Genomic DNA, 27620 nt, shown 5'->3' on the forward strand with positions numbered 1-27620 from the left:
GCCGAATTTAAAAGGGTCAAGATAGGGTTATTCATAAACATTTCAGAACTCAGGCACACGCATTTAACAAGGCTTTCTTAGGAGTTTTGGGCGATTCCAGGGATAGTTTTATAACCCTGATAGTAGGTTGACCCTTCTTCTGTACCATGAACGTGAAAAAAACACTCGTTATAACCCGATTCACTAATTTTTGGCCCTAGGAAATAATTGATATAAGAGGCGAAAGCGTCTGAGAGCATACTAACCACATTTGACAAGGCTTTCGTAGGAGTTTTGGGGTGATTCTCGTAGTAGTTTTATGACCCTGGTGGTAGGTTGACCCTTCTTCTGTACCATGAACGTAAAAAAAATACTCATTAGAACCCGATTAACTAATTTTTGGCCCTTGGAAATAATTTTTTTGAGAGGCGAAAGCGTCTGAGAGTCTAACCACATTTGACAAGGCTTTCGTAGGAGTTTTGGGTCATTTCCAGGGGTAGTTTTATGACCCGGATAGTAGGTTGACCTTTCTTCTGTACCATGAACGTAAAAAACAACTCATTATAACCCGATTCACTAATTTTTGGCCCTTGGAAATAATTGATATGAGAGGCGAAAGCGTCTGAGAAAATACTAGCCCATCACCGTAGTGGCTGTCGTGAGGGCCAAGACTATATTGGTGTAGAGAAGAAGCGCCTCTCCCAAGCCTCCGAAGGTCTGGGTGCCGAAGGTCTGGGTGCCGAAGGTGTGGGTGTCGTGTCTGTAAGCGCCGTGTCGGAATGCCTCTGCGTGGTTTGTGGTCAGCTGTCGAGAGATGCTGAAAGTACGGCGTCATGCGAGGCTCTGGCGTCTCTCCAATTAAATTCATGAACGTTGCTACTTTTTTTTCATTACAGCAGTGGAGGCAGCTCAAGGGCAGTGAACAAAAACAACAACAAAAATGCTCGCGTGTCATATAGAGGGCAATCAGACTTAAAATGGCAATGGGTTGTTTGGTACTTGATCCTCTTATCCCCTCGTGTGTAGCATTGGCCAGTCCTCGTCCTCGTCCTCCTGAGCCTCGTCAAGTCCTCATCTAACCATTTCATCTTCTCTGCTTCTCTTTTTTTGTATTATGCTTCATTTACGTGTCATTTTTCGTACTTCATTGATTTTGTTATTCGTATTGTTGTTATTGAAAATGCTAACACCAGTTCTGTTACCAATCTTCGTTCATTATGAGTCTCAGAAAACCTTCCACCAGTAGCAACACGCGATCTTACAGGGCGATAACTTTTTTATTTTTTTTATTTTTTTTACGTTTACGCCTATAGCGCCGGTAGGCTTGCTTAAGGGGCCTGGATGGTAGTCGTCCCCAGCCCGTCATGGCGCAGGCAAGTATTTATAGTGGCGCCATCTTCTCTTGGCTCATGCTGCCCCCCGAACTCCTCCTTGATTCACTTGGACGGTTTCCTCTGGAGTCCGGGTTGATGGGTGGTCTTCAGGACAGCATGTGGGTAGTTTTAAGCCACTCGGCGGTGACTGAAAAATCCCAGGTGGTAGCGTGGGGATTCGAACCCGCGTCGTCCATCACGCGGTGAATGTGGGCCCAGCGCGCTACCAGGTCCTTATTCTTAATCGTCTCGGGCTCTCACTGCAACCACTTCCCAAGGCCACGGAGAAGCTTAACCGTGTTTCATGAGTGCTTTTCCCGTTAAAGCTTCAGGGCCGTATTTTAAGACGCCATCGCTTCTCACATCAACTATTTCTAAAGGTCAAAGAGGGGATCAATCTGTTTTTCATGAGTGTTTTTTAAGGTTCATGGCACAGAAGAAGGGTCACACTCCTACCAGGGTCATACAACTACCCCTGGAAAGGCCTACAGCTCCTACGAAAGCCATGTCAAATGTGTGAACTTGGGCGACGAAATGTTTTAAAATACGACCCGCAAAGTCGTGTAAAACTATCACTGGGATCACAATAAAAAGTCCATGAATAGCCCAGCAACTTGAGGCTCTTTATATACAAGCGAACTGAGGCGCCGAGACATTTAAGAATAGGGACCTTATTTGTCTGTGGGTGGGGAAAAAGATGTTCTCAGGCAGTCAACATTTATTAGCATTGCATTAAATTGGAAAGGTCACTCTACACGTGAGACGAACAAAATGTCGGAAATATAGTAAGACTCTCTCTCTCTCTCTCTCTCTCTCTCTCTCTCTCACACACACATTAAAGTCAGGTCACATCTACACAATACATTCTGTGATTTTCTGAGGCCTACGCAAATACGGCTTTTGTCTCAAGGCGAAGTCATTCATGTTCTGTGTAAAAATGATAACAACGAACAAAACCTCTACTTATCGTTCAAATTAAAATGACGTGATATTGACCCCATGCATCCTGTTTTACCCCGTCATGGTTGTTAGCAAGACTTTCTAGGGTAATCAGGTAGTTCATTTTCACCTGATCAACTTCCTCCTGATTCACTCGCTTTGAAAATGTGTTGGTTATTCTGAGAAACCTTAATTAGACCACGTTTTCTTTGACACAAAACACTAAGCTCATACTACCACAGATTTTATTGTCTTATTGTCCAGGGGGAGGTACTGCCCCCTCCCTTGTTGTGCTTTCCTTCCTACCATTGTATCTTTTTAATTTCATGGTGCTACCTACACATGTATTAATAGTTGTATAATCACACTCTGTCCTGCCTGGGGGTTGGGATGGCATGTTCCTCCCTTCTCCCTTGTTGTTTACCTGCAACAATAAACTATCAATCAATCAATCAGGCATGCCAAGCCAAGGGCCCCAATCCAGCGTTACCATATTATCGTACTCAAAACATCGCATTTATTAGTTCCAGGGCCCAAAACTCTCCTGCCCACACAGATAACGAGATTCCAGTTAAAGTTATCGTCAAAAGAGTTACTTATTGGTGTTTGTTTGCGATTGCTGAGTCAGAAACCGGAAAATTTAATGCGCTGCGTGGCTGAGTACGATAATTTGGTAACGCTGCCCCAATCTCTCTTTGACAAGAGAAACGAAAACCAGTGTGAAAGAGAGAGGGGCCCCGCAGCTGGCAACACACTCCTTTCCGTAAACACGCAGGCCGCCTCGCGTTTCTGGCGGGCCTGGAGGCAAGGGTCGCGTTGTGGGCGGCTGCGGAGCGTGGCGGTGCTGACACTCACAGGTCCTGCAGCGGCAGTGAGTCGGAGTGGCGGGCCGGCAGCCACCCAGCCACCTTCTGCCGCAGTCCCTCCGTCAAGCAGATGACCAGGATGGGGTTGATGGCCTCGTTAAGGACAGGTAGAGAGAAAGCAATAGCCTCTATGATATAGAATGGTCGGGCATGGAAGGGAAGCACGAATCCAAGGAAAACAACAAGCCAGTACAGCCCATGGAGCACGGTGAAGGTGGAGGCGAGGCCCAGCAGCAGGCGGCGGTTGGGGCCTTCATGCCCATCCCCCTTGGGCATGGCGGGGGTGGGCGGGAGCGACAAGCTCACAAACACCCACACCACCACCAGCGGCACCATCACCGACACAAACATTTCCACTGATCTTAAATAATAGTGGGTAAACATACCAAAGAAAGGCCCCACGTTACACCCGCCGTCGTCATCCACGTACGTGAGGAAATATGCAGCAAGACCCACGGCAGCCGCCATGAGCCAGGCCGCCGCGGACGTCAGCCCCATCACTTTGTTCCGGTACGGGAGCGTGTGGTGCTGAGGACGCGACGCCAGGTAGCTGTCCATGGTGAAAAGTATGAATAACACGAGGGCGGCCTCTGTTCCCACGTGCTTAACAACGCTCAGCGTCGTGCACAGGCCTGGGCTGTACTTCACGATGCGGGATTCTCTGAGAGCAATGAAGACCACCATCATGCTTAAACTGAGCACGTCGGCCACGGCTCGTTGCAGCAGGAAGATGTTGGACACTGTCCGCTGGCGGGGAGATGTTGCGAACAGCACCAGCAGGATGGTGTTGGCCAGCAGCCCCACGGCCGCCGGCAGGCCCTGCAGCACACTCCACAGCGTCACGGGCCAGACATAGTAATACTCATACTCTTCGACGGTGATATTCCCGTCATGGCCAAGCTCCAGGGACTCCCAGGCCGCGGAGGTGTTGTCGCCCTGCTCCATGGCTCGCCCGCAAGAACGCTGTGTTGGCCGCCGCGCGCCTCTTGGCTAAATTTTCGAGTCCGGGGAGATGCAAGGTTCTCTGCCAGATGTGTCGTGGAGGTGTCGCCTGTTGCTGCTATAGTCACCACCTGCACTCACCCCCGTCGTCGAATGGTGACTGATCGCGGCGCAGTGGTTAACCGCGGAGTCTTCAGTTCAGTCTTCCCATTGAGGGTCCCTCAAGTACACTGGAGCTGGTGGTGGCCAGAAAAGCTGAGATGAGCTCATCGACAGCCAGAGGCGATGAGGCAGCAGTTGCCAAAGACTACCAGGCAGCTTTTTCAGGAAATAGCTGTGGAGCCGCTGCTGATGTGCTGTCCTGTGGTGACCTATAAGGGACATAATGCTATTCGGAAGGAAGAAAAAAGGAGAGGGGCGAGGCCAAAAAATGAGACTCGAGGCGTCTTGTCATAAGTTACTTTATTGACGGACTCAATCATTACCTTTATACAAGACGTTATGGCACACACACAGCGGCACGGGCACGGGCAGACATGATGCCGGGGAGGCCTAGATGCTCGTTACGGCAGACACAGAGCAGCTCCTCGCCAAGTCAGGGTTAGCCATGCGGGGGAACTGCTCTCCTGGGTAACGGCGCATGACTACTGTGTGACGGGTTACCTGGCCGCGCACGTCGCCCCTAGTGGGCTATAGGAGAAAGACTGCGTGCTGAACAGGAGTGTCATAGCGGCCACAATGAACATAATGAAGACTAACGACGGCGCGGCTTCAAGGTTACGAAGAGGCTGAATGTGACGTGCTGCGAGATAGATAGAGAGGTACGAACGGGGGTAGATAAAAGGATAGATAAATGGGTGGGTGGATAAAAGGATAGATAAATGGGTAGATAAAGGGTAGATAAATGGATGGGTAGATAAGGAGATGACCGTAAGAGAACACAATCGAACAGTTCCTACACACTTAATACACTAAAAAAAAGAAAAAAATATATTCACCTGATAATAAAACAGGACAAGGGAATGAAAAAAAATTAGAAAGAAACAACAACAACGACAACAACTACAGGGAGTAAATGAAAAAAAAAATAGAAAACAAAAAAAAAGTGGAGCAGGGAAACGGAAGTACATTAAATAAACAAAAAAAGAAAAGAAAAAAAAATTCAATCCTTTTCACGTAGATGACAAAAAAAATAGAAAAAAAACCGTAGCGTACGAATTACATCTTTCTTTCTCTCTCTCTCTTGAACCACTATCTTGCTGTTTATCGTACTTTTTTTACATTTTTTTTCTTCTTTTCTTACTTTTCTTTCTGTTTATCATATTACTGCTTGTTTTTATTTTCTGTTTTCTCTCTCTCTCTCTCTCTCTCTCTCTCTCTCTCTCTCTCTCTCTCTCGCTACGGTAACTTAAAATAGCGGTTAGCGGGTGACGGTCAAAGGTGTTCAGAGAGGAGCACACCTGAGTCTTGGGAATACAGGTGTGTGCACGAATCTATTAATACATAACGCTCTGGACAGTAACGAAATCGCGCGAGCTACAAGTATAGATTCCACGATACATTCTCTTGGACACATAGCGCTGAGGGCACACATACACGAAGAATCTACATATAGCTAACAGGATACATGTGTCTTAATAACTAGCCATCTGAACACACACACACACACACACACACACACACACACACACACACACACACACTTTATACGAAACACATGACTCCACTAAATGCCAGAGAGTTCACGGGGAATAAATCACACCTCTCCTGCGACACATAAGGGGATTCTTACTAGTTTTACGAGACATTAAAGAACGGAAACACACACACACACACACACACACACACACACACACACACACACACACACACACACACACACACACGGAAACGATCTATTCTAAAGTTTCCGGTGAATATGAAGGAAAAAAATTCTTCTATGAGGTGGAGAAAGAGAGAGAAAAAAATAGATGGTTCTCAGGAAAGGAAGATACGTCGTGGTCTAAAGGTAACTGTCTTATTTAAACTATACACACACGTACGTACATACACACATACCATACCAGCGAAACAGTAGCTTGGCAATAACGAACAGTATTGCCAGGGAAGGAATATATATATACGTGACGAACTTACGCTATACTATTATAAGACGCTGAAAAACGAGTGTGTGTTATCTATAAGTACACACACACACACACACACACACACACACACACACACACACACACACACACACACATATATAGCACGTGACTTCCTTCTTCTGTGTGTGTGTTTTTGTTCTCATACGATTCATGTTCACTGTTCGGTTATGGATCCACTCTCCTTCCACCACCTCTCCACTACACTCCACCTTCCCTCCTTGGACTCCTATATTGGTTTTAGAGATGGATAAGATGACCGTTCCACCACCACTCCTCTGCCTGGTTGGATAAAGGAACCACTCTATCATCGTCTCCACACCCCCCTTCCACTTCGATTCCTTTATTCTATTGGTAGTTAACTATCTAACCTCTATCTGAAGGTGGTGGCTGAGTGGGCAGCGTGCGAGCGCGGTTCTGGACACCCGGGTTCGAGTCCCGCCCTCGAATACAAGCTGACTACTATTTTGAGTCATTACCGAGTGCCCTAAGACTACCCACAGACTGTCTTGATGACCGTCTATCAACCCGGATTCTAGGGGGAGCTCCGGGGGTGCAGCAAGAGACAAGCAAGAATGGCGCCGCTATAAAACATTTCCCTGCGCCACTAATGGGATGGGGCCGACCAACATGCCCCATAGAGAGAGCTTACTGGCGCTATGGGTAGAAACAATGAACTCTATACTTGAGATGTCACTGGTAGAAGGGAAGAGAAAATCCGCCTTATCTGCTACACTCCTCACTAGCACGGGCATTCCACGGACATTCTAGGGACATTGCACGGACATTCCACGGACATTCTAGGGACATTGTACGGACATTCTAGGGACATTGTACGGACATTCTAGGGACATTGTACGGACATTCCACGGACATTCTAGGGACATTGTACGGACATTCCACGGACATTCTAGGGACATTGTACGGACATTCCACGGACATTCTAGGGACATTGTACGGACATTCCACGGACATTCTAGGGACATTCCACGGACATTCTAGGGACATTGTACGGACATTCCACGGACATTCTAGGGACATTCCACGGACATTCTAGGGACATTGTACGGACATTCCACGGACATTCTAGGGACATTGCACGGACATTCCACGGACATTCTAGGGACATTCCACGGACATTCTAGGGACATTGCACGGACATTCTAGGGACATTGTACGGACATTCCACGGACATTCTAGGGACATTGCACGGACATTTCACGTAATTTCCTACGCCTAATCATCCATGCACCTCATCCTCCACGCAGACTAAGAGGTTGACATACGAACACAAAGGAAGAATAACACTCAAGCTTCCACGCTGCCAGCCTCGCCCAATCTTCTTTCCTCTAACCCAAATATCTGACACTGGAGAAATTCTTGCACTTTTTATTCGTTTCTAAATTAAATGTATTCTTACCGCGTTATAAATAGCACGGTGGCATTCACGTCGGCATAAAACGCATGTACTATCCATCATGGTTCGCAGTTTGTCGCAGATACTCACCCAGTCACATCTACGGAGGCTTCTTATCACTAAAGACAAGGATATGAAAGCCTCGTCAAGAACTCGTATAGAAAGTCGACGGGCCACCATCTCTCTCATCTCATTACACTACTCCTCGTTTACATAGTATCTTTTACTCACCGTTCATATCCGGCTTTGTTTCGCTCGTCCGTGTCACCTCGGCTGCGACTACGTTCTACTGTGTCGGTGTTTAGCATGCAGTGTGTTAGTATTCGTTCAAACATTTCCTACTGTCCAATACCGGTGCTTCTACACCAGGAAACTACGTAATGCACCCATCTGTGTGTACCGTGTGTGTGTGTGTGTGTGTGTGTGTGTGTGTGTGTGTGTGTGTGTGTGTGTGTCAATTCTGATCACGTTACGTCTACCGGTACGAATGTGTGGCCTTGTTCTGCTGCCATCACAAAGACAGACTAAATACTTATAGGCCTACACCAGTTTTAAATCGGTGCCAGGATTGGGTAGGGACGTGCCGGGAGGAGCCAAAGGGAGATCAGATCCAAAAACCCGCCTCAGCAAAGGTATATACACCATTCACGCTAACTTGGCGAATAAGCTCCTCCCCTTCCCCTAGAAAGCCCACCTCATTGGTCAGCTCACAGTTAAGCCACGCCCCTTTTCCACCTCCTGCTGCTTGTGACTGGTGGATGCCGAGGAAGGTGGATTGGCATTTGTGGTTACTAGGTTCCTCTGAGCTGGGCCTATTTCCATTTCCTATTTCCTATTTCCAGTTTAGCTTATAGTGGAGGAGACTACAGTGGATCACGATGTTGTTGAAGAAGTGGGTGACTAACTCAGTGGAAGTAGTGGTTGTTTTAGTAGAATTGGTGCTGGTGCTTCAAGTGGAGACGGAAGTACCTCGCGTAGTAGCAGTAGTAGAGGTAGATGTAGATGTAGTGGTGGTGGTGGTGGTGAGGATGGTGGTAACGGGCAAGATCTTGGTGACGTGGTTCCCTCAGTTCGTGATGGTACAGGTTCGACAGCAGAGTTTGTTGTAATACTTGAGTCGACACAGGCGGGCGCGGAAGACCAGGTGACAGTTCTTGATCCGGTCGATGCACACTGCAGAAGAAGGGACGGAAGAGGACGGTTAACAGTGAGCTTGGGTAGAAGATGGTCAGGAAGGGAAGGGAGGCAGAGGATGGATGGCTGAAGGGTGAAAAAGACAAATAATGGATAAAAACAGGAGAATGAGACTTGGAGGTGAGATACGAGAACTGGGCGAGCGATAGATGACCAGAAACGGAAAGGAAGTATGGGAAAGAAGAATAAAAGAAAGAGAAATACGAGGAGTAATGGAGTAAAAGAAAGAGACTTAAGAGAGATGGAGAGTGAGGAAGTGGTAGAAGAAAGAGGGAGAGAGAGAGAAAGAATAAGATGATAGGAAAGGATTGGGAGGCGAATAAAGACAAAGAGAAGAGAGGAATAAAACAAACAACTAACCAGAGAAATGCAGAGGAGAAATGAAGAAAGAGAATGGATGAAGAAAGAGAGAAAGAGAATAAGGTGATAGGAGAGGATTGGGAGATGAATAAAAGCAAAGAGATGAATAAAAACAAACAAACAACTAACCAGGCCTCTCTATGCTCTCCGATCCTCTTCTCTCGCTGCCGAAGGACATCCGAGCCTCCGTGATTTTTCTGTCCTTGTTCTTCTTCCGCTCCTTCTTCCTCTTCCTTTTCCTCCTTTTGTCATTCCCCTCTTCCTCCTCCTCCTCCTCCTCGTCTTCATCCACCCTCTTGTCCTCCCTCCAAATGTGTCCATCCCCCTCCTCCTCCTCCTCCTCTACAATGACAGACTCGTCGCCCTGCGCTTCTCTTCCCGGCAAGTTGGTCAGGTCATTTCCGGCTCTCCCTTCCGCCACTAACTCGTTCTCCTCCTCCTCTTTCTCCTCCTTCGTTGCCTCCTCCTCTTTCACAGTCCCCTCAATCAATGGGTCCTTACGGTCTGCCATCTGCTCCTCCTCCTCCTCTTCCTCTTCTATCTCCTCCCTTTCCGTAGCGGTCGCCTCCTCGTCAGCCTCGGAAGTGCCCCTCGAATGACCTCTTGGTTCTAAGGGAGAGAGAAAGGGCGTTAGTAAGGGGGGACTAAGGAGGGGAGAAAGACTACCTACACACACACACACACACACACACACACACACACCGTAAAACCCTCACCTTCATCCCCTCCTTCAGATTCTTCAGTCTCTCGTTCAAAGGAGAAAGAGGAGGACGATTCAGCGGGTCGTTCAGTGGGAGAGGTCGCGTCCGGGGTGAGAGCAGGGCGTGGGGCGGCGTTGGGGCAGGGGTGAAGGTGGCATGGACGGCGGGAGGCGGGTCTGGTGGCGTTGGTGCAGTCTGGTGAGGCGTGGCGGTGCAGATCAAGACACGTAACCTCTCGACGCATGATCCCACTCCCACAAGACGCCGAGCACTGGGAAGGGTGAGAAGCGAGGGTGACTTTGGGTTTCTCTCTCTCTCTCTCTCTCTCTCTCTCTCTCTCTCTTGCTGTTTATCGTTTTTTTATAGTTTTTTTTCTTACTTTTCTTTCTGTTTATCATATTATTGCTTGTTGTTACTTGTTTTTATTTTCTGTTTTATCAATCTCTCTCTCTCTCTCTCTCTCTCTCTCTCTCTCTCTCTCTCTCTCTCTCTCCCATTTTCTTCTTAGCTACCTCCATTTCTTTCCTTATCTCTTCCTCTCTCTTCCCTTCTCTTCCTCTTACCTCTCCTTCCCTTTCTCTCCTCTCCTCTCTTTCCTCCTCTTATTTCTTTTCCCTTCTTTTCCTTATTTCTCTCCCCCTACCCCTCCCCCTTTCCCTCTCCTCCCCCTCTCTCTCTCTCTCTCCCTCTCCTCCCCTCTCTCTCTCACACACTTACCTGAGACCACTCGGAGGTGAACCAGACTGGCTTGCACGGCCCCACGTCACACACTCGCGTATCCTGAGGTCGATCTTCCCGCTGGCACCTCTCCTCGTCCACCACCTTCCACCGCCCCTGAGCCTGGATGACACACAGTACGGGGCGAGACTCCTCCTGCCCCGTCCCGCACGCCCCGCTGCATCCACTCCACGCCCCTACACGCCAACGGGGGCAGGTGGAAGAGAGAGAGAGAGAGAGGTGTGTGAGGGTACCTGGTTGACGCTCTTGGTAGTTAGTGGTTGACGTGCTTTGGTTTTGGATGCTGTTGTGCTTGTTGTTTTTTGTTGTGGTTGTGGGAGTGTCTGTGATGATGGTGGTGGTGGTGGTGGCAGTAGTAGTAGTAGTAGTGGTAGTAGTAGTAGTAGTAGTAGTGGTTAGTATGAGGACGATTAAGAATAGTGAGGTTTCGGAAGAAATTCTGTTATTCATTAAAAAGAAAAAGATTAGAGATGCCATTTTTTTTTTTTTTTACAGCTAAGGAGACAGTTCAATGACGTAAAGAAAAATATATAAAAAAAGCCCACTACTTACTGCTCCTGAATAGAGGTCAAAGGAGTGTCCAAAAAGAGCGGTGTTGTGTGTTACTGTTTTCCTGATAGTTTTGCCCTGGTTCGTGGGGCGTGATGAGTGAATTGACCATTACACGGTTATAGTCCTGCAGCAAGCAACAAATTCTTAACATAACTCATAAGCACAAAGTTAAAAGGTTACCATATAGCCCACTCAAAAAAAAAAAAAAAAAAATGGATATTAACTATTTCATTGAAGAGAACACGTATTACTCAAACTTTATACGGTTTGACTGAAGGAATAATAAGTTGAAAGTTGACAGAGGAAGACTGGAGATGGTTTAGAAATATCGATCAAGGAGGATGAGGATGAGGATGATGATGAGGAGGAGGAGGAGGAGGAGGCATAGCGGCGTCGGACAAAGACAGCAGGCCAGGCACTACAATTATGCGGGTGCCAGAGACGTCATCAACCCAAGCTCATATTTGACAAAGCTTTCGTAGGAGTTTTGGGCATTTCCAGGGGTAGCCTTATGACCCTTCTAGTAGTCTGACCCTTCATCTGTACCGCGAACCTAAGGGAACACGCGTTAGAATCCGATTGACCTCCTTGTTGGCCCGTGGAAATAGTTGATGGCAGTGTCTGACAATACCTACCCATGAGCTACTTTTCCTTCTCCCTCCCTGCCACCAACGCATCTGTAATAACATCAGCGTCCATGAGAGACATTCCTTGCCCTCAACTCACAGCCTCGGGGATGATCACAGTAGGAAAAGTGCGTCCAGTTTCTCAGAATGCCGATACGTTGGCTCCTACTGCGCAGCCTCAACACACAACCTTCTCATTGTCTTCTGGTAGTCTGATCCTTCTTCTGTGCCGCGAAGCTAAGGGAACACCCGTTAGAACCCGATTGATCTCCTTGTCGGCCCGTGGAAATAGTTGATGTGGGCGGTGGAAGTATTTCGTCAACTGGTTGGTGGTTTTGACCTTCGTTTTTTTCTTGTGTTGTAAAGAATAAACAATGATGATAAGCCGTGACTAGACGCGCACCTCTCCGCCCAAAACTGGCCTTTCATCTGTTGCCTCGCGTTCCGTTTTCTTTCGTCGGAGAAAACGTCTAACGGGCTTTTTCGTTCATGTTGTTGTTTTTTGTTGTTTTTTGCGTTTTGCCCTTGAGCTGTCTCCCTTTCTCTCTAAAAAAACAACTCCACGGCCCATAATTTCTGCCTATTTAACTACCATTTTTTTTTGGGGGGGGGCAACTAACCAATTTTCCCATTCATATGCCCCTGATTTCAAGAGGAGGGTATCAAGACGCATCTTCTCCCGAAACTGACCTCTCTTTTGGCCACTCTCCTAAACTCTTCTTTATTGGGGCAGTGATTAGCGGCCTTTTTTTTTTATCTCACTCCCTCTTCTTTCTTTTTCGCCCTTGAGCTGCTTCCTTTGCTGCAAAAAAAATCCAGTTGTAATTGTTCCTCTTATTGACGTTGATGAGCCCAAAGCCAAGGTCGACACCCAGCTCGTGAACTCGCACGGCATCGTTTTGGTCTCCCTGGTTGAGGAGGAAACGAGAGCAAAAAGTTTGGGAATTACTGCCGTGAAGGCTTAAATGTGAGGGGCGAATGGTATATAAGTACAGCAGAATGTAAGGATCATGTGTAAAGATGGACCTCAGCATAAGGGCGAAGGGTATATAAGTACAGCAGTGGTGGATATCATGTTTAGCCCAAGGGTCAGATTCGGAGCCATAGGCAGGTCCCGCCTTCGACGAGAGGGACAGAAGCAAGCTAGCAAGGCGACGGTGCCAGGGACAGGACCGCAAGGCTTCTCTATCCTTCACGGCGGATGGGAGAGGGACAGACAGGTCATTCGCTGTTATTAGACCCCTCAGTATCGTAAGTAACATAAGTTTTGGTGCTGTGTCGTACAGTAAGGTGACATTTGGTGTATTTTACGTGTCTGTAATTATTGTTGTGCTGTGTTTGATACGTGTTGCTTGCCGCACAGGTTTACCGCATTAATTAAAAGAAAATGAGACAAGACGGGTCGTGGGACTAATCCATCTCAAGCCGAAAGGGCGGCAAAAAATTATGATAATATAATAATGCTAATAATAATAATAATAATAATAATAATAATGATTCTACTACTACTACTACTACTACTACTACTATTACTACTGCTACTACTGCTGCTACTACTCACCAATAAACCACTGGCCGCCGCAGCCGCTCTGTCCCGTGCAGGGCCTCGAGGCTTCAGGGCGGCCCGAGGTGGGACACGAGGCCTGGGTGTCGCCCGCCAGACAGTGGACGCGCCTGGTCTGCACACCCTCCCCGCACGGCGCCGAGCACTGCCGGGTGTGACGAGGGGCGGTGGGTGAGTGTGGTGATGGGGGCGGGATGGATTATAAAGACTTTTAAACAAGATAATAACACAGTGAAATGGAGGGATTTGGTGTGTAAGAGTACGTTAGGGAGAGAGGGAAAAGATCTTTGAGAAACTTTGAGCAGGCAAGGAGGGAGTGTCTGGATAAAGAAAGTTGGAAGCTCTTCTGCCGTGGCCATCCCCTGGCGCCGATGAAATGATGATGATGATGATGATGATAATAATTCATCACGAAAGGAGGGCCGCTGTTTGTGTGTGTGTGTGTGTCTGTCTGTGTGTGTGTGTGTGTGTGTGTGTGTGTGTGTGTGTTTCCCGTTCATGGCGCATAAATCTTCCTAATCTACGTAAGGTGAGAGAACCCTTGGCCTCACCTGTTCGGACCAGGCGGAGAAGAACCAGGTGTTGGTGGCGCAGGAGCCCATGTCGCACACCTCCTCCCTGACGGGGCGGGCGTCGCGGCTGCAGTGGTCTTCGTTCACCGCCACGCCCCGCACGGAACACGTCACCTTCCTGGACCGGCTACCAAGGCCACAGGGCGCCGAGCAGTTACTCCAGGGCCCCGCCTCCCACGTGGGGCTGGTGCTGCTGCAGGGGCCCGTCTCGCACACCTGGTGAGGAACGCAGATAAGGCACTGAAGAAGGTTTATGAATCCTACCTCTTAAGAAATGATTGTTAGGTTAGGTTAGGTTAGGTTAGATTAGGTTAAGTTTGGTTAGGTTAGTTTGGGGTAGGTTAGGTTTGGTTAGGTTAGGTTAGATTAGGTTAAGTTTGGTTAGGTTAGTTTAGGGTAGGTTAGGTTTAGTTAGGTTAGGTTAGGTTAGGTTAGGTTAGGCTAGTTTAGGGTAGGTTAGGTTAGGTTAGGTTAGGTTAGGTTAGGTTAGGTTAGGTTAGGCTAGTTTAGGGTAGGTTAAGTTAGGTTAGGCTAGGTTAGATTAGGTTAGGTTAGGTTAGGTTAGGTTAGGTTAAGATGCAGACAACAAGGGGTCCACAGTCTATTTGCACCTGACCCTTATAACGAGAATTAGTAAAACACCCATCATCTACCCACAAAATGAAACTTTCCACCTTCCTTTCAGTAATACGATATCCTTTACCCAAGTTGGTGTGATAAGCAGTGTAAATTTTTTCGTATGTGTTAATGACCACCCCTGATGCTTCCATGATCTATACAGTCAAAGGTACGTCCGTCATCGTCCCCGGGTGATGGTGTTCCCGGGGTTCCTGATGCTCCCTTACTTGCGAGGTGGCGACGGAGGGCGGCGAGAGGCAGGATCCTTCGGGCACCATCATCGTGAGGGTTCGGGACACCACCTGCTTGCACACCATGGGCCGGGTCTGCACGCCCATGCCACACGTCACGCTGCACGGCCCCCACTCTCCCGGCATCCACCTGGCGTAGGGAGTGGTGAAGAGGAAGGGATGAGAACTTGTCCAGCCATAGAATTCATAAGGGTCGCATTATGAGACATTTCGCCGCCCAAGAACACATATTTGACAAGGCTTTCGTAGGAGTTGTGGGGATTTCCAGGGGTAGTTTTATGACCCTGGTGGTAGTCTGAGCCTTCTTCTGTACCATGAACCTGAAGAAACACTCATTAGAACCCGATTGATCCCCTTTTTGACCTTTAGAAATAGCTGATGTGATATGGCAAGGTGTTTTAATTGTAATACCAGTCATACTCTCCAAGGAAGTAACGCACTGACAGATAAGGGAACATGTACGGTACGTTGTGTGTTGCTATGAATAGGGACCGGACGATATAAAGCTGATCTGGCTGTTCTAGAGAGTCCGCTGAGCCTGAATCACGTCTCCCGCAGTGAAGGAACGTTTTGCCTCTCGCTAATCCCTATTATATCCAAATCCCTTATGCAGGAGTTAACCAGCATCTTCAGTCTTTCATCCGTTTCACAGGTAAACTCTGATACAGTAAGGGAACATGTACGGTACGTTGAGTGTTGGTATGAATAGGGACTGAACGATATAAAGCTGATCTGGCTGTTCTAGAGAGTCCGCTGAGCCTGAATCGCGTCTCCCGCAGTGAAGGAACGTTTTGCCTCTCGCTAATCCCTATTATATCCAAATCCCTTAGGCAAGAGTTAACCAGCATCTTCAGTCTTTCATCCCTCTCACAGGTAAACTCTGAAACTGTACCCATATCCTCAAACGTTTCAGAGCTGCAGTACGTCTATTCAAGAGGCTCTCGTGGAGATTGTAGGTATTTCCATGGGTGGCTTCATGACCCTGGCGGTAACTCCCCAAGACTTCCACGCCATGAACGGGAAAACTCTCATGAGACCCAGACGCATCTTTTCTATGGCCATCAAAAATGATCGTAACAAGGCCCCGAAGCGTTTGAGAATGAGTCGTGTACCCATTGAGGAATAACCCAGAGGAGTCCCCCCCACCATGCACCCAGGGGCCCCCCGTCCCTGACTCACTCTGCGGGGCACGGCGTCAAGTTGCAGGGGATGAAGCGGGACTCAGGACGCTCCAGGTGGGCACAGCGACGGTCAGCCACCACCTTCTTGTTCTTCTTCCTCTCGCACGACAGGATGGCCGTCTGGTTACCTGAAAAGACTTGAGTTACTACCTCTCCGACAACCTTCATGAAGATTGTAGTAAACGTGTAGATAAAAAGTTATGTGACTCCTAAATAAATGACTCATGAATTAACCAATTTTGACTGCCACCCACTTTTCTCAGCTCTTTAGATTTCCTTCCTCTTATTTAAGTGACTACCTCTCCGACAACCCTCATGGAGACTGTAGTAAACGTGTAGATACAAAGTTATGTGATTCCTAAATAAATGAATCATGAATTAACCAATTTTGACTGCCACCCACTTTTCTCAGCTCTATAAATCTCCTTCCTCTTATTTAAATGACTACCTCTCCGACAACCTTCATGAAGATTGTAGTAAACGTGTAGATACAAAGTTATGTGATTCCTAAATAAATGAATCATGTATTAACCCTTTTTAACCGCCGCCCACTATTCTTCAGCTCTATAGATTTCCTTCCTCTCATTATAACACATCAAAGTTGATATAATTAGGGGCATAAACTTCTGAACTCCTCCCACGGCCCCGCTGAACACAACTTTCTACTCTCGCTAATCTCTATTATATCCAAATCCCTAATTCAAGAGTTAACCCACTTTTCAACTCTATAGATTTCCTTCCTCTCATTATAACACATCAAAGTTGGTATAATTAGGAACATAAACTTCTGAACTCCTCCCACGGCCCCGCTGAACACGACTATTTACTCTCCCTAATCCCTATTATATCCAAATCTCTTATGCAAGAGTTAACCAGCATCTTCAGTCTTTCATCCCTCTCACAGGTTAACTCTGAAACAACCTTCCTTCGTCTGTATATCCTCCTGCCAATGACGTGAACTTTCATAAGGGGAACATCATGTCTCCTCTCCATTCGAAACTGTCTCTCACTTCTGCCCACTCAGTTTTATTTTATTTTTATTTTATATTTTATTTTTCGCTTTAGTTCGGGTTTTATTTTCCGGGTGCAGTTCTTAGGCGGTCTTTTTTATGCCCAAACATACTCTTATATCTATTCTTGTTATTTATTTTCGTTTTTGCCCTTGAGCTATTTCCTTTACTGCAAAAAATAAACTAATACATTACTTTCATGGTATCTGCACATATCATATTCCTGGTATCCTTAATAACGTCACCTCCGCTCCTTTTGTTATTTTTTTTTACAGGAAAGGAAGCAGCTCAAGGGCAAAACCAAAAATAAATAACAAAAATAAATATAATTGTATGTTTGGGCGTAAAAAAAAGAAAGAAAAGGCGGCCTAAGAGCTCCTCCCGCAAAGTAAAACCGTACTAAAACAAAAAATATAAATAAATAAAAGTAGAGAAAAAAAAGCCCGCTAAATGCTGTTCCTATAAAATATAAAAGTAAAGAGTAACCAAAAGAGGTCAGTTTCGGTCGGAGAGGTGTCCTAATACTCCCTTGCCTGGCCTAATAGCCTCATGATCGTCAACTCGTAGCATGTTAACCCGGTAGCAACGATGGGTCAAATTTGTGGCTTTATCGTGTAGCAGCGACGGGCCAAATTTGTGGCTTTATCGTGTAGCAGCGACGGGCCAAATTTGTGGCTTTATCGTGTAGCAGCGACGGGCCAAATTTGTGGCTTTATCGTGTAGCAGCGACGGGCCAAATTTGTGGCTTTATCGTGTAGCAACGATGGGCCAAATTTGTGGCTTTATCGTGTAGCAGCGACGGGCCAAATTTGTGGCTTTATCGTGTAGCAGCGACGGGCCAAATTTGTGGCTTTATCGTGTAGCAGCGACGGGCCAAATTTGTGGCTTTATCGTGTAGCAGCGACGGGACAAACTTGTTCCATGATTTAAACCCCCAAAATAGATGATACATAAACTGATCAGAAATGTTTTGATGTATATTATGAAGTGGATTGTGAGAGTGATGATTTTTTTCTCATTTTTCTCGCTTGGGGGACCATTAAGAAACATGGTCCCCGCTGACGGCTCACCTCCCCCACACGTCTTGGAGCACGGGGTGAGACCTTTATCCGCCCACTGAAACCTTCCTCCGCCCCTCACGCGCACTCTCGTCTTGTCCTTGCGCCTCTTCTTGCCGTTCCTCCTCGCCCCGTTCTGCTGGTGGCGGTGACGGTGGCGGCGGTCCTCGTCCCCTCTGCTCCGTGAACCCCCACCATTGTAGAGCTGGCAGGGCGGGGAGAGAGGGAAGTGTTTGTTACTAGGAAAACTTGGTTCGTATCATAAAACATTTCGCCGCCCAAGACCACATATTTGACAAGACTTTCGTAGGAGTTGTGGGCATTTCCAGTAGTAGTTTTATGACCCTGGTGGTAGTTTGAGCCTTTCTCTGTACCATAAACCTAAAGAAACACTCATTAGAACCCGATTGACCCACTATTTGACCTTTAGAAATAGCTAATGTGAGAAGCGAAAGTGTCGTGAACCCCCATTGTAGAGCTGGCAGGGCGGGGAGGGGGGGGGGGGTTTAGTACTAGGAAAACTTGTGTGTGTGTGTGTGTGTGTGTGTGTGTGTGTGTGTGTGTATAGTATAAAGGCCTTGATCTACACACATGTGGTCATTATCTGCTTGTTCATCTTTTCCTTAAATTACCACACATCCTCCTCCTCCACTTCCTCTTCTAGTTCATTCTGAGTATTAATATTTCCATGAGGAGAACTGTACGTTTTATGCCATTAAGACACGTTTTTCTTTGCCTGTGTGTGTGTGTGTGTGTGTGTGTGTGTGTGTGTGTGTGTTATACCATGCGCTTCTGTGTACATATTCTAAACCAAGGATGCGCACGTAGTTTCATTCTTTAACAGTGGATCGTAGTTCATCTGTAAAATATATCAGGCGTAAGTAGTTATAGACACATATCGCTGCGGGTTCGTGTCTGAATAAATGAAGCCTAGATAGAAAACTGGACTGTCAACCAACTTCTTCTTAAACTTTCCTTCATCTTTTTCCCTCACCTTTTTCCCTCCTCTCCACCCTTCTCTTTTCCTCACTTTCCTTAAAAAAAAAGAAAGGCGGTGTGTCCTTGGAGTCAAAACAGCTAATAAGGTTTCTGCAACTACTCTCTGAAATTTTTACCTCCCATCTTTTTCCCTCCTCTGCCCTTCTCTTTTCCTCACTTTCCTTAAAAAAAAATTCCGTGTGTCCCTGAGTCAAAACAGCCAATAAGGTTTCTGCAAATACTCTCCTTGATATCTACACCTGCAGGAAGGAGAACAGCAAACACTACAAGAACGAAACATGTATGGTGGAGACAACCCGGCGAAACACGTAGACAAACAAGAAAGAAAAGGTGTATCTAGGACTTAATATTCATCCATTTGCTTGTGGCTGTGTGTGAACTCGTAACGATGGATTTGTTTGAGTGTGGGAAAGGGTGATGTTAAGTAAGGCTATATACTTAAATGGCTGTGAATTATTGCCGCTAAGTGTATATGTGTTGTGTACTTCATCATCAACAAGAGTGAAAGATTGATGCTATGTTCGCTCATGTATTTCAGTGGGTGCGCGTCGCCGCTATGCGCATATTTGTGTACGTGACTGTCAACAAGAGTGGAAGATTCACATTATGTACGGTCATGGTATTCAGTGGTCGTGCGTCGTCATTATACGTATATTTGTTGGCTATTTGACTGTCGACAAGAGTGCTCGGCGCCATCACTCACCGTCGTGTTAGCGGAGGACGGCGCCGAGGCCTCGGGCTGCGGATGCAACTGCACGTCGGGGTCGAAGGCGGGGAACTCTGAAGACTTTCCCGGCACCTTCCTCCTGTCTGTGCCGGGAACACAAAGAGGGGAAATGTTACACTTTAAAACAGCACTTAGTTTAAGAAGAAACAGACGTGCAGTGATGCATTAGCTCAGAATGAAAAATATAAACCTTAAATGTAACAGCATTCATTACATAATATATCACATGAGTTATTAAGGCATCACTTCAGCACTGCCCAGCGAGGACACAACACTGGCACCGCCGCCGCCAAGACTCGCCGCGACTCACCTTGCGTCCCTTGAGTGCCGTGGTGGTGGCGCGTCCTGTGCGTGGGCGCGGGCGAGGTGGTAGTGGTCTTGGCAGTCTGGTCGTGGCGACTCGTGGCTTTGAAGAGCGGCTGCCTCGCGCCCACCGAGAAGCTGCCGTCCCTCGAGGGCGTCTGGTTTGGCCGCAGCAGTCCGTCCCTGCCGCCACTCTCGGCGCTAACAGCACCTTCGCCTCTTTCGTGCCCAGGGAACCCTCGGCCCACGCTTCCCGAAGGGAGAATGCGGCTCCCAGAGCCCCGCGGGTAGGGCTGACCCGGCAGGAAGGGGCTCCCAGGCAGCGCTGGGGCTCGACCGCGGTCCTGTGAGGTGAGGCTGGGCTTCCAGGGGCGCGGGAGGGATCCCGTCTGTGCCGTGCCCTGGGGCGTGATGGGGTGGCCAAGAGGGACAGTGCCGGGGAGCCTGGCAGTGGCCCTGGAGCCAACGTCCAGCGACGAGCCTTGGGGCACGCCAAGGTAGGGCAGCCTTCTCCTCGGCGTGCCTGCGGGTCTGCCTGCCAAGGGGTCGTGCGGGTTGATCGGGTACAGCGATGAGCTACTTGAGTTGAAGCCTGAGGACGCCCCCACCCCGATGACGGGCTGCAGCACGGGCCGCAGGGGCATGAAGGTGTCCCCGGGCCGCCCAGCGCTGCCACCGCCGCTGCTGCCGAAGTGGAACGTTGAGCCTTGAGCAGGAGTGTGGATGCCGTAGCTCGGGTTCCTGGGGGTCAGGCCGGGGCTGCTCTGGATGGGTCTGCGCTGGCCGGGGCTTGGCACCACGCTACCCGCGGGCACGCTTCGGCCACCCAGCCCGGGCCGTGACCCGCCGCCGGGGAGGCCCAGGCCCGTCGGGTTCCCGCCGGCGTACTCGGGCAGCGGCACGCGGTACTCGTACTCGATGCCCTGGTTGGGGCTTTGTGAGATCAGCTGTTGGGGAGGAAGAGTGTAGGCAAGGAGAAGAAACATCGTGAGCATCCACAGATATAGTTACTGTTAAAACGTGACTTGGGTTCATCTCTAGACGTCAAGAAGAAAACGAGAACTTTACAAGGCTGACTATACCTATTAAAAGCTGCTCCTCACTATACCCACCATTGCCAGATTGTCGTACTCAGAGCATAGTATTTACCGGTTTCTGACGCCTAACTATTGCCAAGAAACACCAGGAATTAACTATTTTAACGATAATTATAAGTGAATCTCCTTATTGGGGTCCACGAGACAGTTTTTGGGTCGGAAGTCGGTAAATATAAGAGGCTGAGTAAGACAATCTGGCAAAGTCGCCACTACCCATCACCTATTTGTCCGTCCCTCTCCCCGCCACGCCGCCTCACCCTAAGTCTTTATACACAAAGTCAAGTCATACGCAGGTTTGTGGGAGGAGACACGGCCGAGGTGTGGTTTATGCGTGACACTGCTTGGAGCCAAACTAGTGAATGTAGAAACAGGGATTTAGAGAAAACGAGGAAAGGCGGACTAATTTAAATCAATCACTTCAACATGCCCTCCCTCACACCCCACACCGCCGTTTGTAGTCATTGAAATTACAGTCACGCAATAGCACGATAAAAATACATTTTTTCGTCAGTGGCTTGCCTGAACACGCTGTGAAAGAAGGCGAGAATGCACATCCAGAGTGCACATACGGCCCCAACTTTAGTCACCCCTGAACTGGCGGGTATTTTTTTTGGCTCCAAGTGACGTCATCCCGCTGCTCATCCACAAAACCGCCTCCCGCGCGTACCGGTCGCAGGTTTGAAGCAGAGTGACTTGACTTGGTATAGACTTAGGACTCACCATGAAGTCCACGGGCTCACGCAGGGGCCCGGGCGCTGAGAGACGCTCGCCGTGTTCCTCGGTGGCCGGGGTGTAGATGAAGGTGGTGCCGCCCGCCTCGTACTCCCCCGCCTTCTGGATATCCCAATTACCGTTCAGGATGTAGGTGCCATCAGACCTCCGCAGCGCTGGACACATAGAGGATACACTGCTGTATTAACCTGGTACTCGGACACATACGCTCTTTCCTACCCTCCCATCCCTCCTCCTTCATTTTCCCTTCACTCCCATGCACCTCTCTCTTCCTCATATACGCCTTTTATCCTTCTCTTCCTCTCTTATCCCTCCTCTCTTTCTCTTCCTTCATTATCCTCTCTTCCTCGTATACATGCACTCTCTTCAACTTTCTCTTCCTCTCTTTCTCTTCCTTCCTTATAAATTTTCTCTTCACTTTTACCTTCCTCTTCCTTGTCCCTCTCCTCACTTCCTTCCTTCCTCTGTTTACTTTCCTTATATCCCCCTCACTCCTATACCTCTCTCTTCCTTGTCTACATCCATTTCAAGTCATTCTGTTTCTCACTCTGTCAAGCTCTCTCTGTCTGTCTCTTTCTCTCTCTCTTACCGAAATAGTTCTTGGACGGCTTCATCTCGGTGATACTCAGGTTGCACACGCCAGCGGGGACGGGTGTGACCAGGGAGTATCCGTAGGGCAGCGGGGAACGAGTGAAGATGCCTGAAGGTGGTTAAGAGGGTGAGTACAATTCATGATAAATATATATGCCTTACACTCTACCCCTCTAACAACGCGGGGATGTTAGGAGAACTCTATGTAGGGGCATATTCTTAAAGTTTTCGGCGCCCAAGTACGCATGTTTAGCTTTGGGAAGAGTTTGGGGCATTTCCAGGGGTAGTTTTATGACCCTTCATCGTAGGGTCATAAAAGGACAATTTTGAGAGTCCCCCATTCATCAAAGTTTTCTCACATATACTTTAGGATAGGTCATCGTAGGGTTAGAAGCGCCCAATCTATTACTAAGGACAATTTTGAGAGTCCCCCATTCGTCAAAGTTTTCTCACATATACTTTAGGATAGGTCATCGCAGGGTTAGAAGCGCCCAGCTATCACTCTTCCTAAGGACAATTTTAAAAGGGGTGGAAGCGTCTGATATAGGCAACCGATCATAATCTCACGTCTTCCCAACCCTTTCTCTGCCTCCTATAACCCAACATTGTCCCTTCGTTTCTTCCTCATATATACTATTCATTTAAGTTTTTCTCATTTATACTCCAGGGCATCGCAAGGTAAGGAGCTCCTCTCTGTAACTCACGGAAGGATAATTTTAAGAGTCTCCCATTCATCACAGTTTTCTTACATATATTTCAGAGCATGGTGATGAAAGAAAACTCTCTATTTCTCACGGAAACTAAAGCCAGTTTTGTCAGACGCTTCCACCCCTCACATCAACTATTTCCAAAGGCCAAAAAGGAGATCAATAGGGTTCTAATGAATGTTTCTTTAGGTTCATGGTTTAGAAGAAGAGTCAGACTACCACCAGAGTCATAAAACTACCGCTGGAAAGGAACACAACTCCTAAGAAAGCCTCGTCGAGTGTGTGTATTTGGACTCTGAAATGTTTAAAAATACGTAACCTCCTTCATATCCACCTCCATACCTGATATTATTCTGCACAGGTTCCTCTCCCGCGAGCAGAGGGCACACGACTGGGGGTTCCTGGCGATGGTACGGCCCCGCAGCGCCTGGTGGGTACCCCGAGTAGTGCCCTGGTTGGCTTGCAGGGCGCCGCGTCGTCCCTGAAGTGCCTCGGGTTTGGGGAGCAGCGCCGCCGCCATCTGTGGAAAGCCAGGGTCGTGACAGCCAAAGGAGTGAGCCGAGGAAGAGGATGCAACGTGGCTTTTCATTCCTTTCTCATCTTTAAAATTTGTTCCTTCTCTTTGACCTTCTTTTTCTCTCTTACCATGTCATCTCTCCTCCCTTTCTCCTCTTTTAAACTTTGTCCCTTCTCTTTCTTTGTCTTTCTTTCTCTCTAATCTTCTTATCTCTCCTCCCTTTCTCTTCCTTTAAAATTTGTCCCTTCTCTTTCTTTGTCATTTTCTTTCTCTCTAATCTTCTTATCTCTCCTCCCTTTCTCTTCCTTTAAAATTTGTCCCTTCTCTTTCTTTGTCATTTTCTTTCTCTCGTATCTTCTTATCTCTCCTCCCTTTCTCTTCCTTTAAAATTTGTCCCTTCTCTTTCTTTGTCATTTTCTTTCTCTCGTATCTTCTTATCTCTCCTCCCTTTCTCCTCCTTTAAAATTTGTCCCTTCTCTTTCTTTGTCATTTTCTTTCTCTCTAATCTTCTTATCTCTCCTCCCTTTCTCTTCCTTTAAAATTTGTCCCTTCTCTTTCTTTGTCATTTTCTTTCTCTCTTATCTTCTTATCTCTCCTCCCTTTCTCCTTCCTTTAAACTTTGTCCTTTCTCTTTCTTTGTCTTTCTTTCTCTCTTATCTTCTTATCTCTCCTCCCTTTCTCTTCCTTTAAATTTTGTCCCTGCTCTTTCTTTGTCCTTCTTTTTCTCTCTTATCTTCTTATCTCTCCTCCCTTTCTCTTCCTTTAAAATTTGTCCCTTCTCTTTCTTTGTCATTTTCTTTCTCTCTTATCTTCTTATCTCTCCTCCCTTTCTCCTTCTTTAAACTACTTTTGTCTTTTCCTCTCTCCCTCATACACACCCTCCTTTTAATTCCCTCTCTCTCTTACTCTCTCATCCCTCCTCTATTCTTTCTTCCTCCATCTTCTCCCTTAATTCCTTCCTTATTTTCTCTTCAGTCCTATCTCTCCTTTCTTCATATACCCTTTCTTTATCCTTCCCTTCCTCTCTCACAAGCTCCTCCCTACCTTATTTTCCCTTCTTCCTTCCTTTTTTTCTCTTCACTCCTATCTCTCCTTTCCTTATATACCCTTTCTATCCTTCCCCTCCTCTCTCTCTCACCGGCTCCTCCCTTCTCCCTCTCTCTTTCTACCTTATATTCTCCTCACTCCTACCTCGCTGATGCCATCCTCCCCGAGTTCCCCATCTTCAAGCCTCTGTTCCTGCCCTTGTAGAGTCCTCGCGTCAGTCTGGCCCGAGTCGCCGACCTCGCTCCCCGATCTGATCTTCCGCCCATCAGGAGTCGCCGCGCTGTCTGGTATGGTCGCCGCGTCCTCTGCTCCGCTTCTTCTTACCTGTGAAAAGAACATAACGTAAGGGCTGGTGTTCTTTGACGATTCTTTCTCTCACTTTAATAATTTCTAAAGTCACAAATAAAGGGGTTAAACGCATCCCCAATGAGTGCTTAGTGTGACATCTTTATGGTTTTGTTATATTCTCATTTACTACTTATATATATTTTTTTGCAGGTTTGTTTGTATAGTGTAATATTTTTTTTATTTTTATAATCTTGTAGGTTTTTGAACTTATTATTTCTCTATACATTTCCGAACACACACACACACACACACACACACACACACACACACACACACACACACACACACACACACACACACAGTATATCATTCCACTCACTATGTAACATGTTTGACCATAACTTTTTTTACCGTGGTGGTGGTGGTGTGTATCGGGGGGGAGGGGAGGGGGGGGGGAGTTAATCTATTTGCACGCGCGTGAGAATGCATGAAAGTCTCTGTACTAACGAAATTCTGTAAAAGGATTATTTGCACGCAACTGCACACAAAAAAAACACAGCTCACCAAATATATATATGTGTGTGTGTGTGTGTGTGTGTGTGTGTGTGCGTGTAAGTCCCGAAATGTTTGAGAATACGTTTAAGCCTGAGAGGAAAATGGGAAGCGAAAGAAAACGAGAACTGGAGTAAAGGAAAATGGGAAGCTAGATGCGTCATGTCGAAAACCCAAATAGGAAGATACGATTTTCTCTCCTCTCTGTCCTTTCCTTTCTCCTTCCCTCCCTCCCTCCCTCCTCCAGCCTCCTACAATCCCTTTCCTCCCTGCCTCGCCTCGCTGTCCATAAAAGCGTGAGGCAGGTGGGATGAGGGAGAGCAAGAGGATGGATGAAGTGAAAAAGGCTGGCTGGGAGCGAGGTAAGGCGGATCTTCCCACCTTTTTAGCTTTCAATGTTCAAGGCTTACAGTTTCAGTGCGGTGGTGTGGTTTGCAAGGTGGGAACGTGTATATTTTGTTTGTTAAGACTTATATCCCACCACCACTACTACTACTACTACCAACAACAGGATCATTGTAGTGTGGTACGTAATAGGTCTTTGTTCGTATGTGTTTGTTGAGACTATCAAGGAGCATTAGTATAGGTCTTTGTGGTGTAGCTCTTGAAAAAATAAGTATATCCCAGAAGGAAATATTGTCAAAGAACACTATCTTACTAATTACACGATAACGGGAGGTATACAGATCTTAGAATCATAGAGGAACAGCAGGTCTTTGTGGTGTAACTCTTGAAATAAAAAAAGGAGGAAGGAAGGAGTGACCGAGGAAGAGAGGGGGGGAAGAGGAGGAGAGGGGAAGAAGGAGAGGAAGAAGAGGGCGAGAAAGACGGGGATAGAGAGGAGGAGGAAGGAAGGGAAAAGGGGAAGAACGAGAGGAAGAAGAGGGAGAGAAAGACGGGGATAGAGAGGAGGAGGAAGGAAGGGAAGAGGAGGAAAGGGGAAGGAGAGGAAGAAAAGGGCGAGAAAGACGGGGATAGAGAGGAGGAGGAAGGAAGGGAAGGACGAAGGGAAGGAAGGAGAAAAAAAAAACAAGAAAAACAGTGTTGATTGATTACTGGTTCGTCATGTCTTGGGGCCGCAACATTTGGGTCATACGGCGCCTAATCTACTTCAAAATGGCTTGTATTTCAAAACTATATAAAACCGGTAAAAAAATAAATAAAAATAAACAAAAACATGATAGAAAAACAGGGGAAAAGGAAGGGAAGGAGGGGAAACGTTAGTAGACCAGGCGAAACACAAATGTCATCACTACCACGAGACAAGCAGCGCCATCTATCCTCGGCGTCATATTGAAGTTTCCGCAAAGTACCGCACGGGAGAGAGCAAACTTCAGGTAAAACAGGGAAAAGGAAGGAAAGGAGGGGAAACGTTAGTAGACCAGGCGAAACACAAATGTCAAAACTACCACGAGACAAGCAGCGCCATCTATCCTCGGCGTCATATTGAAGTTTCCGCAAAGTACCGCACGGGAGAGAGCAAACTTCAGGTAAAAACAGGGAAAAGGAAGGGAAGGAGGGGAAACGTTAGTAGACCAGGCGAAACACAAATGTCATCACTACCACGAGACAAGCAGCGCCATCTATCCTCGGCGTCACATTGAAGTTTCCGCAAAGTACCGCACGGGAGAGAGCAAACTTCAGGCACAGACAAACACTCAAAACAGATTAATTACCGCCACTTTTACTGCATCGTTAGCGTAATTGCCACAGCGGGGGTCATTAACGAAGCGACACCATTAGTTTTGGCAGTAAACAGAGTCAGCAGGGGAAGTACTAGACGCCTCAAACTTATCTCGGCAACACAGACGCGGGGATATCAGTGGCCCGCTCATATCGTACCCGGAAAAGATAGAACGGAAAGACAGGCAGCTAGATAAAGGGAAGGGAAGAAAGGGAGGAAGAGAAAGAAGGGAGAGAAGGGTAATAGAGACTGTAGGATAGAGAGGACATCAATGACCCGTTCGTATCTTAG

The 27620-nt window shown here is 47.4% G+C and overlaps 2 protein-coding genes across 4 annotated transcripts; both read right to left on the bottom strand.

Moving 5' to 3' along the window:
• Nucleotides 1–612: 612 nt before the first annotated feature.
• Nucleotides 613–4102, bottom strand: LOC127001076 (neuropeptides B/W receptor type 1-like). Its single transcript, XM_050865248.1, has 2 exons — nt 3147–4102; nt 613–796 (listed from the first exon to the last, which is right to left on the bottom strand). The coding sequence occupies exons 1-2, from the start codon at nt 4100–4102 to the stop codon at nt 613–615; spliced, it is 1140 nt and encodes a 379-aa protein (XP_050721205.1).
• A 442-nt stretch (nt 4103–4544) lies between these two features.
• Nucleotides 4545–25159, bottom strand: LOC127001259 (uncharacterized). 3 transcript variants are annotated; one of them, XR_007754968.1, is made up of 16 exons: nt 24950–25159; nt 23584–23761; nt 22533–22643; nt 21932–22098; nt 20122–21061; nt 19788–19894; nt 18098–18290; nt 16016–16145; nt 14813–14966; nt 13947–14183; nt 13393–13540; nt 10633–10829; nt 9931–10186; nt 9344–9823; nt 7162–8833; nt 4545–6985 (listed from the first exon to the last, which is right to left on the bottom strand). XR_007754968.1 is itself a non-coding variant. In XM_050865621.1 (15 exons), the coding sequence occupies exons 1-15, from the start codon at nt 25142–25144 to the stop codon at nt 8727–8729; spliced, it is 3600 nt and encodes a 1199-aa protein (XP_050721578.1). In that variant the 5' UTR covers nt 25145–25159; the 3' UTR covers nt 4545–8726. The 3 variants fall into 3 exon arrangements, 1 of the variants encoding a protein (XP_050721578.1); XR_007754967.1 differs by having other exon boundaries at nt 7019–8833; XM_050865621.1 differs by having other exon boundaries at nt 4545–8833.
• Nucleotides 25160–27620: the final 2461 nt, after the last annotated feature.

Source organism: Eriocheir sinensis, chromosome 20 (assembly GCF_024679095.1).
Source record: "Eriocheir sinensis breed Jianghai 21 chromosome 20, ASM2467909v1, whole genome shotgun sequence".
Classification (NCBI taxonomy): domain Eukaryota; kingdom Metazoa; phylum Arthropoda; class Malacostraca; order Decapoda; family Varunidae; genus Eriocheir; species Eriocheir sinensis.

Excerpts from the sequence above, each read along its gene's own strand:
- LOC127001076 (XM_050865248.1), bottom strand. The coding sequence starts at position 4,102 with ATGGAGCAGGGCGACAACACCTCCGCGGCCTGGGAGTCCCTGGAGCTT. Across the intron at positions 797-3,146 it reads TCACTGCCGCTGCAGGACCT|CATCTCTCGACAGCTGACCA; the intron begins GTGAGTGTCAGC and ends CCGTACTTTCAG.
- LOC127001259 (XM_050865621.1), bottom strand. The coding sequence starts at position 25,144 with ATGTTCTTTTCACAGGTAAGAAGAAGCGGAGCAGAGGACGCGGCGACC. Across the intron at positions 21,062-21,931 it reads GTGAGCCCGTGGACTTCATG|CTGATCTCACAAAGCCCCAA; the intron begins GTGAGTCCTAAG and ends CCTCCCCAACAG. Across the intron at positions 19,895-20,121 it reads CGGCACTCAAGGGACGCAAG|ACAGGAGGAAGGTGCCGGGA; the intron begins GTGAGTCGCGGC and ends TTCCCGGCACAG.